The 14,067-nt window shown below is 50.3% G+C and overlaps 2 protein-coding genes and 1 pseudogene across 2 annotated transcripts; 1 reads left to right on the top strand and 2 right to left on the bottom strand.

The window, feature by feature from the left end:
• Positions 1-6,070: 6,070 nt before the first annotated feature.
• LOC121160148 (vomeronasal type-1 receptor 2-like) lies at positions 6,071-7,412 on the top strand. Its single transcript, XM_040985803.1, has one exon. The coding sequence runs from the start codon at positions 6,480-6,482 to the stop codon at positions 7,410-7,412; it is 933 nt and encodes a 310-aa protein (XP_040841737.1). The 5' UTR covers positions 6,071-6,479.
• Positions 7,413-11,757: 4,345 nt separating this feature from the next.
• LOC121160150 lies at positions 11,758-12,588 on the bottom strand (annotated as a pseudogene).
• On the bottom strand, positions 12,506-13,819 carry LOC121160149 (smad nuclear interacting protein 1-like). The gene has a single exon (XM_040985804.1). The coding sequence runs from the start codon at positions 13,817-13,819 to the stop codon at positions 12,659-12,661; it is 1,161 nt and encodes a 386-aa protein (XP_040841738.1). The 3' UTR covers positions 12,506-12,658.
• Positions 13,820-14,067: the final 248 nt, after the last annotated feature.

Below are 14,067 nucleotides of genomic sequence, written 5' to 3'. Positions count from 1 at the left end.
TGACAAGCCAGTGCTCTGTCTGCAGCTTTCCAATCAGGCTGCTCAACCTCCTTTCCTCTTGACCTGGGGAAGCAGCGGCAGTGGACGGCCCACGTCCCTGGGCCCTGCCAGGATGAGGCACCTGGCTTTGGATCAGCGCAGCTATGGCTGTGGAGGCCATTTGGGGAGTGAATCATCAGTTGAAAGATGTCGTTATTTAAAGCAGCTAGCTTCTCAAGCATATTCGTGCCCGTTCATTCCATGTGGGCCACCTGAGTACACAGCAGTGGGGAATTCTTTTGCCGATTCATGGGTGTTAACGTGGCCCTTAGAGATGTTATTTAGCAACCATCTACAGCAGAAATATACAATAAAGCAGGCAACAAAGTTGTGCACCAAGGTGTGGAAATCCGAAGCGACCTGACTGAAAAGCTGCCCTAGTAGTCTGCTGTGTCTTCATTTAATTAGTTGGGAACTTCATCCCCAGCCTTTCCCTGAGGTGATTAAACAGGGGCTCTGGGAGGGGACCCGCCCATCTCACCCAGATAGCGAAGTAGCCACAGGACGGGGATTCGAACCCCTGTCTTCTCTGCTTCCTGAGATGGCCCGGGAAGCCGAAGAGGGGCCCAGTGGAGGAAGAAGCCTGAGCCGCACTGAAGCCGAGCTAGCCCTGCACCCTGTGGCTCCCGCTGGGCAGGAGGAGGGTTTCCATGGTGACCTCAAACAAGGCCCAATCAGGAGAAGGTGCTGGCCACTGGGGCTGCCACCCGCAATGCCGCCATGATCCCCCAACCAACTCTGCTCAAGTATGACACCCCGGCGTTGGTGAGCTGCAACACAGAGTTCCGTGGAGTTCCAGCTGCTGGTGGAGTTCAGATCGCCATTAGCTGAAGGCTGCTGGAGTATCAGTCACTGCAACACCACACCCTTGTGTCTGCTGCCTTCCTGTATCTGTCAGTCTCCAGGTACCGCTCTGAGGTTGTTCTGTCCTCTCCTGTTTCCTGGAATGTGTCCTTTCTGCTTCATCCTGATTAAATGTTTCTCTGTCCGTTTCCACGTGTCCTTAGCCTATCCCACCATCTTGATTCTCAAAGGCTGACATCTCTCTTGAACCATGCTCCTTCCAGGTACCAGGTGCCTGCCTCTGTCTAGCCACAGCATCTGTTGGTAAGGCCATACATCGGGAGGCTCCAGATGAGGTCAGGCCTGGTCATCTTGCTGATGAGATTAGAGTACTGAATGAGGAGCTGGGTGTTCATATTTTGATGCTCGAGCTGAAGAATGCTGCTGTTGAGTTGCTTGATAAACTCGGCACCCATACAGCCTGAGTCAGCCATTACAGTTTTAAGATCCCTGGGGGAGGGGCTTGGTAAGACCTCCCTAGGATGATCTTGTGGTCTCGCTCTGATGTGGGAAGCAGATGAGGCTTGAAACCATTAAGGGAAGCTGGACTGAAGGAGTTCCTTGATTGAAGACTGGCCATAAAGTGCTTGCTGTTCTTGTCAAGACCCAAATCCTCTAAGCAGGCTCCACAGTGGTTTCCATATTGGTTGTACTAGCCGGCACTGCCCCCAGCAGTGACGGAGGGTGCCTTTCTCCCCACGTCCACACCGACAGGTGTTCAGTTCTGAATGTAAGCCAATCTCACCGGAGCTAGGCGGTACCTCAATGTGGTTTTCATCTGTATCTCCCTGATGGCTAGGGAGCCTGAGCATTTTTTCATGGCAGCCATTTGAGTCTGTTCTTTTTTGAAAAGTGTCCATTTCCTTTGCCCATTTTTTCAGAGTTTTTTTGGGGTTCTTTTGTTTTTTGTTCTTAACTGCCTCTCAGTTTCTGAAGTTCTGTAAATCCTGGATATTAGTCCTTTCATTCGTGTAGTATGCAAAAATCTTCTTGCATTCTGTTGATTGCTTCTTCAGTTCAATACTAGTTCCCTTTGCTGTACAGAAGCTTGTTAGTTTGTAGTCTCACCTATTTTGGCTTTGCCTGCCTGTGCGTTTGGCGTCTTTCCTACGACTTTCCCCATTCCAGTTGGAGAGCATTTCCCATTTTTCTTTAGTAGTTCTATGGTTTCTGAGTCAATCCAGGTCCTTGAATCATTTGCCCAGCAGCTCAGTTGGTGAGAGTGCCACAGTGGGACTTGCAACAGGTCTGAAGGAGTTTGCAGACAAAAGGTGGGCCAGCCTGAGCAGGCATGAGGGCGCACTGGTGTCAGTCCTGGGGCAGAGAGCCAGATGAGGCTCCCTGGCGGACACTGTGGGTGCTGGGAGAGAAATGCTTGGGTGACATCGTGGGACAAGGGCAAGGGCAAGGCTGGCGTTCAGGACTGCTGGCGTCTGCACCTCGACGTTTCCGCCCCAGGGTCCTTGTAATCTGGGTACCGTCCCTGTCGGAGGACTCGGTGGAAGTGCGCTCACTGCTGGGCATCCTAGAGAATGATGGGAATTGAGAGTGGCCTGCACCGAGGGCAGAAGTGAGGGTGACCTCTCAGAGCCAGAGTCTCTGCCGGCTCGGAGGACCAGGCTTCATTTGGGGATGTGGATATCGAACCTAGACCCAACTGTACGTGTGTCTGACACAGGATTCCAGATATTGTCCAGACAAATGAGTTTTCTCTTTTAGCATTCGTTTCACAACCAGGGAAACCAATGGGTGCTTAGCAGAATTCAGTGTGGATAATTCTGGCGACCCTTGGGCACTGCTGAATCAAGATGTGGGTGACTTATGTGAACAGGATCTTCCAGCTAAGACACCTGAAGCAGGTGCTTCTCCTTGAGAGAGCCAGTCACAGCTGCTTTCCTGCAGGAGCCGTGTTCCATGGGCTTCCCTCGCTACTCTGCTCAGCATCAATGAAGTATGTTTTCCTAGAATTTGTCAGTATTCCCACTTCCAAGTTGGTTTCCGTTGTGTGGTCTGAATGAGTCCCATGACTTCTCGTGTGTGTGTGGTTGACATTATGTTCTGCCTTTGCTCTCATCTGGGGTCCATTGGGGACACATTCCCTGATTGTTTTTGTGTGAATGTTCAAAGATGATGCAACTTAGGGATTGGTAAATGCGGGATTAACTTCTCAGGATAGAATCTGGGAAGCTTTGAATCCACCGGGACACAGAAGCCTGACACGTGAACGCAGCAAGTATCAGATCTCACGTTATGCACCTGTCGTCGGAGATCCCAATGTGCCATCAGAGGTCGTGAGAAGGGGATCTCCAACACGTTGCCAGGCTCTCCAAAGACACCCACCAGAGGCTTGTAATGGGCTTTGGGAACTAGCAGCTGACAAAGCCTGTTGACATGTCCTCAGTTCCCCAGAGTGCCACCACAGATGAGATCATTATTCCAAGGGGAAGGAAGGTTGCAGAAGTGCAAACCTTTATGGGCCTTCCAGGCTGCCTTCCCTGATGATGCTGCGTGCCACAGCCTTTGCACCGAGCCGGCCACTGTGGCAGAGCAAGACACTTGGGTGAGTGTTTTTGGTTTCTGTCTGAAAGGCAGAGTTGGTAAAGGAAGTGTGGGTTAGTGTTCAGGCAGCCTCTGGGAGAGCTGCAGTTCTGGGGGCAGAAACCAGCCAGTGAGGGAGAGTCGCTCTTTTGCTTCAGGCTGAGCTAGCAGGAAGAGAAGGGTCCCAAGTCCTCAGCCAGTGCCTGGTGGCTTTTGATGCTGATGTTGAAATCGGGCTCTGAAGGGCTGAAAGAATGATGTACTGGGCTCAGTCCAGCGTTCGTATCACCTTGCGCAGATCAGATTCCAATGGTAGGATTCTTGTGAGTGTGGTTATAACTGCAGGCTTGTACCCCAGACTACAATGGGACTATACAGAAATATCTAAGTCTGTTTAGGAACCAGGATGTGAACTTGCTCCTGAAGTTTCAAGAGCATGTTTGTCAGACTCGGTTTATGAGCCAGGATGGAGGCAGCGCCGCCTGTGTGCAGGTTGACTGCTGAGCACTGAGGCATGTTCTCCACGTAAAGTTGGCAGCACATGCCAGGGGAGGATGTCCTGATGGGAATGCTGAATGACGGCCAGCGGGACCAAAGGTATCGTGTGCCGTTTCCTCTTAAGAGTCTAACAGCCAAGCTGATCAAACATTTCCCCGTTTCCACTTATGTACGCACACTTCATGTGTTCAAGACTTCTTTGAAATGTCTTGTGCACTGTTATTTGTCACAAATCTTGTTTCATTTAAAGGCAGTTTCAGTTAGCTTAAGCACTTGTATGTACAAGGATGCAGCCTGAAACAAGTCCCTTGATTCCCAATGAGCCAACTTTCAATCACAAAGTAATGTGTAATGCTTTATAAATCAGAGCAAAATTAATGTTCATATTCGGGGGACAGATCAGTCGTTCCTGTGGTTCCATAAACTTCCTTCGGTACAGACACAAGAAACAGGTCCGACACATTCACAGAACGCTGGTGCTGTGTTTGTATTGAGTTATAATGCACAGCTCTGGGGAACTTCACAAAATCCCCCTGTGAGTGCAGCATCTGGATCAAACAGCAAAAGTGCTGCCACCTTGTGCCCCTCCCTGGTTGCTACACTCAAGATTGCAGTTGTGTTGGGTGTCACCTGTACCTGTGCAATTTAGGAACAGAGATGACATATATTCTGGCATTTTGGAGATTACATCATTTTTGCCTGTTTTTTTCTTTGGCGTAAATGTAATTCTATACCAAAAACCCTCTTTAAATCCTACATGATTTTTGAATGTGGCGTTGATGCTCATTGCTATTACAGGAGTGTATAGGATGGTTGTATTTGTATAATGTTATTGTAAGCATAAGGGATCCACTGTGTGAATATCAAACAATGGATGGAGCTATTCTACTCTTAATGGGGATGTGGATGGTCTTCAAGTTGATGTTGTTATCACCAAGGCTGGTGTGTCAATTCTGGAATCATTGATAACACATATTTATCTGGGTGGATCTGGAAAACAAATTGTTGGTGTATGTGTTTATATTCTGCCTACACTGCACCAGTTTTATCCAGTTTTATCCCTTATCGCCAGTGTGTGATGGTTTTAGCCACACCCTTTCCATTGCTGGCTATTTCCTGCCATTGTAAATTTTGATTTTTCATCTATTTGAAAGGCATAGAGAAGTTTTCCTTTTGCCATTTCACTCCCCCAAATGCCCACGATGTTGGAGCTGGGCCCGGCTAAAGCCAGGAGGTTGGAACTGGTGTCTTCACTGTGCTAAATTTGCTCCCTTCCCGGTCTTTTCACTGAGTCGAAGTAAGAGGACAGAGAAAGCAGTGGTGTGGTGAAGAGGCAGCTGGAGGGAGAGATGGACTGTGTGCTGGGCCCGTCCACACAGCCGCCAGGCAAAGTGAGGCAAAGTCAAGGGCCCATAACTCCATTGAGGTCTTCCAGGAAGGGACCAACCCTTGAGCCTCCCGAGGATTGCTTTAATGGAAAGTTGGATCTGAAGCAGAGGAGGGACCAGAGCCCAGCACTCCTCCGAGGTGGTGGCTTCATCCCCGTGCCAGGTCACCTGTCCTATGCCATTTTGCTCTCTGCTTGGCGTGTGATCATACCAGGGAGTGATTTTAAGTGAATTTCCATGAAAACCAAGAACACGGAACATTCCCATGTATTTATTTAACAACAGACTATTTTGGAAGCCACCGTTGAACTGCTTTGCCTATATTAAATTCCGCGTGTTCTTTAGGGAGTCTTTGCATTAAATACAGTCTGGTGTGTGTCACACATGTCTTCTTTGAACAGACCCAACTTAAACACGATCCAGTTTCTCATTCTAACCATAGATAATGTTTTGTGCTGTTTAAGCATCATACGCTGCTGCTGCTTCTTCACTTTTTTAAGTCAGATGTACACAGAGGAGAGACAGAGAGGCAGATCTTCCGTCCGATGATTCACTCCCCAAGTGACTGCAACACCTGGAGCTGCGCTGATCTGAAGCCAGGAGCCAGGAACTTCCTCCAGGTCTCCCACGCAAGTGCAGGCTCCCAGTTGGGCCGTCCTCGACTGCTTTCTCAGGCCACAAGCAGGGAGCTGGATGGGAAGCAGAGCTGCTGGGATTAGAACCAGTGCTCATATGGGATCCCACACATTCAAGGTGAGGACATTAGCCACTAGGCATCACACTTGGCCCATTCACTTATTCCAAGATCATAAATATTTCATACAATTTCTGTCGTCTATCTTCAAAATCCAGATCAGCAACAGTCTGACTTGCTGTGGTGTGGACAGTAGCTACTGTGGTCTGTTAAATTTCTGTGTCGAGAAAATATCAGTTCAGTCTGGCAATATTGATTTGGTTTCTTTCCCTTTGCTCCTGTTCATCGCTTCCCCCAGCAGCACACCACCTCATGCCTCTGGTTGATGCGGAATTTAACTGGTAATCCTCCATCACCATGTGCATCTTGCTGTCTGAAGAAATCGCACAGCAGTACATGGTGAAGTGACTCTTGGGGTCAAAATCCTCGTGTTTTTGCTGCGAGAACCGATTGCGATCATTTGAAGTGTGAGTGGAGGGATGATCTTCGGGGATTTCTTCAGCGGAATGATCTGCTTAGCACAGAACGCTGTCGGGATCCTGGGCAATTTCTCTGTCCTTTACTACCAAACATTCTTTTATGACTCCAAACACAAGTTCCGGTCTACCGACTTGATTCTCAGGCACCTGATGATGGCCAACTGCTTGTTGCTTCTTTCTACCGGAGTTCCCCATATGATGACAGCTTTCGGGTTCAAACATCTCTTCCTTGACTTCGCATGCAGACTCGCTCTGTATGTTCATAGAGTGGGCAGGAGCGTGTCCGTGAGCAGCATCTGCCTCTTGAGCGTCTTCCAGGCCACCACCATCAGCCCCATGAACTCCCGTTGGCAAGGTCTCAAAGTGAGAGCCACAAAGCACCTTCGGTTCTTCATTTACCTCTGCTGGGTGCTGTACATGGTGATCAGCCTTGTTTTTGCTTTCTTTTACTCCAACACAAGGAATAGCAAAAACATGACAAAGAAAACGTACCTAGGGCTCTGTTCTGTAGACCATGACCCAGTGGCCAGCTTGTTATACATGGCATTCATTGTGTTCCCAGAAGTCGTGTTCTCTGTGCTCATTATCTGGTCCAGTGGCTCCATGATGTTCATTCTGTACAGGCACAAGCAACAGGTGCAACACCTTCATGGATCTTGGCACTCTCCGGGCTCCTCCCGGGAAATCAGAGCCACCCAGAGCATCCTCGCCCTGGTGTGTACCTTTGCGTCGTCCTACACCCTCTCCTCCATCCTTAACGCATACCAATCCATCTCCGATGATTGCAGCTGGTGGCTGGGAAGCATCAATGAACTGAATGCTGGGTTTTTCCCCACTGTTAGCCCCTTTATCTTTATGAGCCGTGACCCCCATGTGTCTAGATTCTGCTTTCATTGCGTTAGGAACACAAAACTCCGTATCAGAAAGCCATAAGTTGAATTCATCTCTCCTCACCTGTTGCCATCCAAATAGATATTTGTGGGTGAACGTTGGTTGAATGGGAGACATATGTCCCTCCAGGGACAGAGCAGAGGTGATCACGGCAGAGTCTCCAGTTTGATGCCTGGTGAAATAGCCCTCAGGCAGGTGCTGTTTCAGCCAGACTGCAGGAATTGAGTCAGTCCTTCCAAACCAGCACATTTGTAAGGAATGTTTCCAGGAGCACATAGAGTGAAGGGAGTTGGAAGAGAATTCTCCATGAGCTTCTATGTTGGCCTTGTGAGCAGCCTTGGGGGTTGACTGTGCCTTGTTAGATATTCACGTGAACACCAGCCTTGGGAGTCGGGAGCAGTAGGCAGACTTGTTCCTACCTTGAATAAATAAAGGCGATCTCTCTCTTTTGGACAAAAAGTGTGGAGGTTGTTCAGGGATTGTCTAAGAGGCATTTTTCCTCTTGAATTTTCCTGTGCTTAGGGGATGTTCTGTAGGATGCAGCCTTGCTCCATGTGAAGTGTCCATACATAACAGCATGGGGTGCGGGGCTGCAAGGCACACCGTGGCAACTGGGATGTTCATTCTGCCTGCTGTGTCATAATAAAGGCCTTGCATGTCAATCTAAGACTGTGCCTGTCTTCTGCCACAATCTCTGAATGGGTGTCAGGCTTCACTCCGACTTCCAGAGTTTCCAGATGGAATGTTACGTGTTACTGAATACAGTCTGTGTAGCTCCCTAACTGTTCTATCAAATTGGACTGATTGTCCAGGTGGCAATTAATCAAGATTCAGGCTCAGGTGTGCTCTTGGAAGAAGCAATGGGTGTGTGCCCCGCTGGAGGAGCATGTAAAATAAGTGGGAGGGGCTATGGGCCAGGTAAGAGCATGGCTGGGAAGTGTTACACTGCCTAGATGAAAGAAGAAATGCGAGGCTCCACTGGCAGGTCACAGTATTGGGAGGCAAAGCAACTGCTGTAAGAGAATATTAATCATTTCTTCAGATGCACCGGACACCCTTACAATCCTTCAGCTTCTCATCAAGCATTTTCAGACTGCAATTGACTGAGGAAAACTAAAGCCATAGTTAGGGGGTACAATGTGACAGACGTGCAACAGGGACACAAGCAAAGGCAGACATAGGCATGAAGGACGCTAAGCGCTGGTTAGGAGTTCGAGGGTGATGTTTAGTGTAAAATTAAAAGGGAGTAAACTGTGCCACAAGTGAAGGGTGTTGGAGGTATTAGGATTTGGGTGGGGAAGCAATGTGACAACCAAGGCGGCATTAGGCATGGCACATTAGCCAGTATCCAGTTAAGGTGGAAAGGGCGAGTGAAGAGCTTTGTTTTGGTGTGAGGGAAGGGCGATACAGACGCAGGTGGCTGACCTTGACTGGCTGTCATGTGTTGAGTGTAGTGTAGGTGAAGGAGTTGGAGCCTGAGACAATGAACTTGGTGGGGAGAGGCACGACGGACACAGGCTCATGGAGAGAGCTGAGGAGGATGGACTGGATAGGGATGACTTAGGGACCGGCAGGAAAAGAACATGGACTGTGGGGCTTTGAGAGGCCAGACTCAGACTCAGGGGGAAGCTGAAGAGGAGTCATTCCTCAGAGTGCTGGGCCGAGGTTAGAAAAGAGGCTAGAGTGATAGGAACCGAGCATCAATCCAGCTGATTCTAGAAATCCACCAAGACAAGCATCTGATAGAGTTTAAGAAAAGAACAACTGGGCTGCCTACAGACAATGGCGTTTGTGGACGTCAACTTTTGTTTCTCTGTTTGGCAGAGAAAAAGTTTTTAGTTCTTCTTCCTCTTCTTCTGTTTGAAACCACTCTCTGATGGCTGGTCTATTTCAATAATTCACATGAATTGAATTATCCCGGTGGGTGCTCCAACTGCTTTCTGCTCTCTAATGGGATCGTGACTGGGAGTCATGACTGTCCACGCTGGCCCACGCTGGCCCATGCTGGTTCATGCTGGCCCACACTGGCTCTGCTGGTTCACGCTGGCCCATGCTGGCTAATTCTGGCTTACGCTGGCCCACGCTGGCACACGCTGGCCCATGCTGGTCCATGCTGGTTCATGCCAGTCCACACTGGCTCTGCTGGTTCACGTTGGCTCACGCTGGCCCATGCTGGCCAACACTGGCACATGCCGGCACATGCTGGCCCACGCTGGTTCATGCCGGCCCACACTGGCTAAGCTGGTTCATGCTGGCCCACGCTGGCTTGCTGGCCGGCTGCTGCACACGGCACAGCAGTTACAGACACAGGCACACAATGTGCCCGTGCGTCTTCTCCCAGCTCATGGAGAACCTAGGATCTGTGTGTGTGCTGTGTCTATGATAAATCCAGGTGTAACGTATATTCACAACACAAATCGGGATGTCTACAGCTCTGCTGCTTCCACCACCAGTGCCCGAGAGCGGCTGTGACTCCGCCTCTGTGCCCAGTCTGTAGTTACAGCCGTTGTAGCTGCTATGCAGCCACAGCTTCTTGGGTTTTAGTCCACTTTACACATCAGGGTCAAAAGTGACTTCTCATACGCTTATGCGTGCTCTCTCTCTCGGTGTCTGTCCAAGCTTTTTTTAAATTTTGATGCTCTTTATGTAGTTGATTAAGGCACAAAGGGCCAAGGGCGACCTGAAAGTGGACAGGACAATTGTTTCCACATTCTCGGTTTTCCTCCCTGAATCTGGGGGATGGGAGAGACGAAGGAAGAAGCCGCATCCACCCTCCCACCCATCGCAGGGTCCCCGATGTGGGGCAAGAATTTTAGCCACTAGGCTACCACACCAGACTCTTTTGCATTCTTTTTAACTGTTTCCTGTGGACATGCTTTCTTCAGAATTAAATTCTCTCTGTGTGTGTGTGTGTGTGTGTGTGTGTAAACTTGAAAGGGCTTATAGGAGTCAAAAATGCAAATTAAAGGGATAAACTTCTGTGCAGGGCCTGGCGTTGTGGCCTGGACAGGAAAAGGAGCAGAAAGATGGTGAGTACAGCAATGATGTGATGAATTCTGATGACCTAATACTCATTCTGAGTTGTTTCTTTGCCAGCACATCAGGAAAATGAAGACCCATTTGTGCAAAGGGTGTGGTACCATTGCAGATCGACTTATTTCAGAATAGAGTCATTAAGAAATACCAGATGGAGCACTGAAGTAGAAATTAAAACTCAGAGATATTCATCACAATGCAGTCCACGAGGTTGGCTTTGTGCTGTAGCAGATTGAACCATGTGCATCTCGTTGGGTGATGGCGAGGTGCCTGCTGCTCCACTTCTGGCCCAGCTCCCTGATAATGGGATGAGAGCAGCAGTAGAGGATGGTCCAAGGGTTTGGGACCCTGCACCCACACAGGAGACCCAGATGAAGCTCCTGCCTCCTGGTTCCTGGCGTCTGGCTTCCCAGCTGGGGAGTGAACCAGCACATGGACGATCTCCCTTTGTGTCTCTCCCTTTTTCTCTGTAACTCTCAAATAAATGATTTTTTCAAAATGTAACCCACATGGGATTCATAAATATTGTTGGCAGGACAGTAGGAATTCACTGGATATGGTTTGTTATCAAAGGTGGACGTAATTATTCAATTAAAGTTCTCACTTGATACCCAGGTGATGCTACTACTTCTTGATTCACTGTTGAAATACACGTATAAAAGTCTTTATTTAAAAACGGGCACTATTTTACACATCAGCGATGCTGAGCAGCACAGCTTATGTCTGCCTGAAGCTTGCTTCCATTCTCAGGGGAGAAACCACGTCAAGTGTTGTGCACAATACATTTGACAGTTTGAATGAAGTGATCAAATTCCAGTAAAAATCACATTGTATCAAAACTGAAAGAGGAGAAAAAATGACCAGGAATTCTTCCAGCTATCATCTGAATGGAACTCGTAATTAAAAGCCTTCCCAGGAAGACAGTGCAAGACCCCATTGGCTTTACTGGGGAATTTTAGACGTATTTAAACGAGGTATCATCGAGAATACGGAGAGCTCGTTCTCTGCCAGCGTGATGTCAGACCTCACAGTGACATTCAAGGAAAGTAGGTAGGGAAGCCATCTTTCTGTGAACAAGAAACAGAAGCAAGTCACTGACACTGATTTATAAACTGTGTCCCAACCAAGTGTCGTTCACCCAAGAAATGCAACGGTAGTTGGGTATTTGAAATGAGTCAGCATGATGTAGGGTGATGTGAACAAAATGAGGCATTTGTAATAAGTAGACAAATTCCAACACCCACTTGTCAATGTCCTTTATTTTTAAAGATCACTCTTACAGGAAAAAAAAATTGGAATAAGGGAAAATATTCAGTCTAATTTAAAAGAAACATTTCCACAAGATCCTATACAGTTTCCTTCATGGTGATAAGAAAACAAGAAAGCTTTTTCCTCCTCAGTCTGTCGTCATCTCAGTCTTGGAAATCCCATCATGTGTTCAAGTGTTCTTACACTCTTTGCCCATGTCCGCTCAGCCCAGGATCCAGGCGGAGCTCTCAAACCCTAAAGTGACAGCCACAGTCGTTACACCGCACGTCGTCTGCAGGATCAACAAACCAGGGGTGCAGAAGTAATCCCTGAGCAACTCGTAGTCAGCCGAGCGGCCCCAGACCACACAAGGCAGGATGCGGCTGGGACTCGGGCCAGGGTCCAATGAGGCACAGTTCCAAGGTGTCCCTGAGCCCCTTCCTCACATCCTCTGTAACTCAGTCTCGGGATGCGGGGAAGCCACGTTGGCAGCTGTGTCACTGGTTGGGGTGGTGTCCTCACTCAGGGCCCTCTCCAGACTGGCAGGCAGGGAGTGGAGGAGTCTCTCCCGCAAGTCCTGGCCCACGAAGACGTAGAGCATGGGGTTGAGACAGCTGTTGAAGAAGGCCAGCGAGCTTGTTGGGTTCACCAGGACGTCGAGGATTTTGTACTTGCCAAGAAACAGCATCTCTTTCAGCCAGACTGTGCTTAGAAGGGCAACCAACTGAAAGGTGTAACCAACAGACAAAGAAGGAAGCCACCACGGCAGTGAGGACCCGTAAGGGCCGGCTGGAAGTTATCATGCCTTTCCTGTGCATCTTGGCAGCCATGGTAGTAGGGTCACCCTCCTGACGAGGCTGACGGTGCGGTGGTTCTGGGCCCAGATCAGATGCAGGGCACAGATGCAGCGGTCCAGGATGCGGTGCTCCTGGCGTCATCCTAACGCCTTCCAAGAAGGAGAAGGAGCCCTGTCAGCGTGGACTGCTTCTCAGCTTGCTAGCTGTTCAAAGCCCGCCTTCCTCCTCTTGGTCATCCTCGTCTTCCTTCCCGTCTAGTTCCGAGGTATCTGATGACTCATGCAGCAGAACGTACTCTCTGCTGCTGAAGCCGAACTGGAGTACATCCTTTTCCTTCAGTTCATAGTACCTGTGCGGCTCAAGGCGCTTGTTGTTCAAGAAGGTTCCATTGCCTGAGCCAAGGTCGATGATGTAGGGCCTCACCCTGCGGCCGAAGGTGCCATCTGCACGGGTGTACTCCACAAGGCGGTACTGAAGGGCGGCGTGCTGCTTGGAACAGGAGGGATGGTCCATGGGGATGTCTGCGAGGAGGCGGTGCCGCCCCAGGAGGTAAGCGCTCTGTCTGTGAATGTGCATGACAGGAAGGACTTGGTCGTTTTTAAAGGGGTAGAGGCGCCAGCGCTTTCTGGGGATCCGTGCTTCTGGCGGCTCAGTGTACTGAAGAACCACCCCCCGGAAGGTGTTGGTGTCCTCGAGAAGGGCTCCAGAGAGTTCAAAGCTTGGCTTCTCCTTCACAGCTGCCGCTGTTTCTTTCTTACCAGCAGGTCGAGGCACCACCTCCTGCGACTCATGACCCCCGCCACGCACTTGGTGCTGCTGGCGATGCTCATGGCGCCGGGCGGCGTCAAACTCCCGCTGGTCGTCCTCAGCCTGCAGGCTCTGAAGGTCTCGGTCGTGTCCTTGAGCCTGTGCGCTGGCAGGCCGCTCTGGAGAGCTCCTGTGCTGACGGCAATGGCCCTGCTGGTGCCTGTCCCTAGCTCTCCTGTGCTCCTGCTCTGAGGGCGCACGATGAGGATGCTGCCATTCTTGCCGTCCTGGTCCTCTCCGAGGGTGCTCCTCTGGTTCCTGCTTCCCCTTGACCGCTGAGTGGTGAGGACTCCAGGGAGACTTGCTTCTTCGGGCAGAAGCCTTGTGTTTCTTCCTGGCCGGGGACCTGCTGCCTCCCCAGGCTCTGCTTCCTCCACGCCAGGCCGGCTGGGACAGGGGAGCACCCGGGGCCGGCTGGTGCGGGGCGGGCGGCCGCTTCGCCTCTGGGCTGAGCCCTTCCTGCTTCACCACCACCTTGGCCATGGCTGGTGCCTGGTCCACCTTGTCCTCCTCCCTGCGCCTCTTGCGGCTCTTGCGCTCCTGCTGGCTCTTCACCTCCATCGACATGCTGGGCTCTGGAAGCACAAGTACGCCGACCCGCTGAGCTGCTCCAGCTTAAATACAATGAGTGACGAAATGCACCTTGGGACTTCCGCTTCCTGGGGACACGCCCTCCCAGCAAGCTCTGCGGCAGGAGTGCGAATCACGTGACGTCTGCCCCTGGGGGCGGGGCAACAGGAACTGGGCTGGCTCGCAGGGCGGGAGTTTCCAGCTGACAAAGCAAAGGACCAAGGGGCAGGTGCTGTGCC

The sequence above is a fragment of the Ochotona curzoniae genome, unplaced genomic scaffold (genome assembly GCF_017591425.1).
Source record: "Ochotona curzoniae isolate NIBS_2020 unplaced genomic scaffold, NIBS_Ocur_1.0 contig_4303, whole genome shotgun sequence".
Taxonomy (NCBI): Eukaryota; Metazoa; Chordata; class Mammalia; order Lagomorpha; family Ochotonidae; genus Ochotona; species Ochotona curzoniae.
Note: the sequence above shows the minus strand (reverse complement) of the source record. Positions and strands in the feature narration are given on the sequence as shown.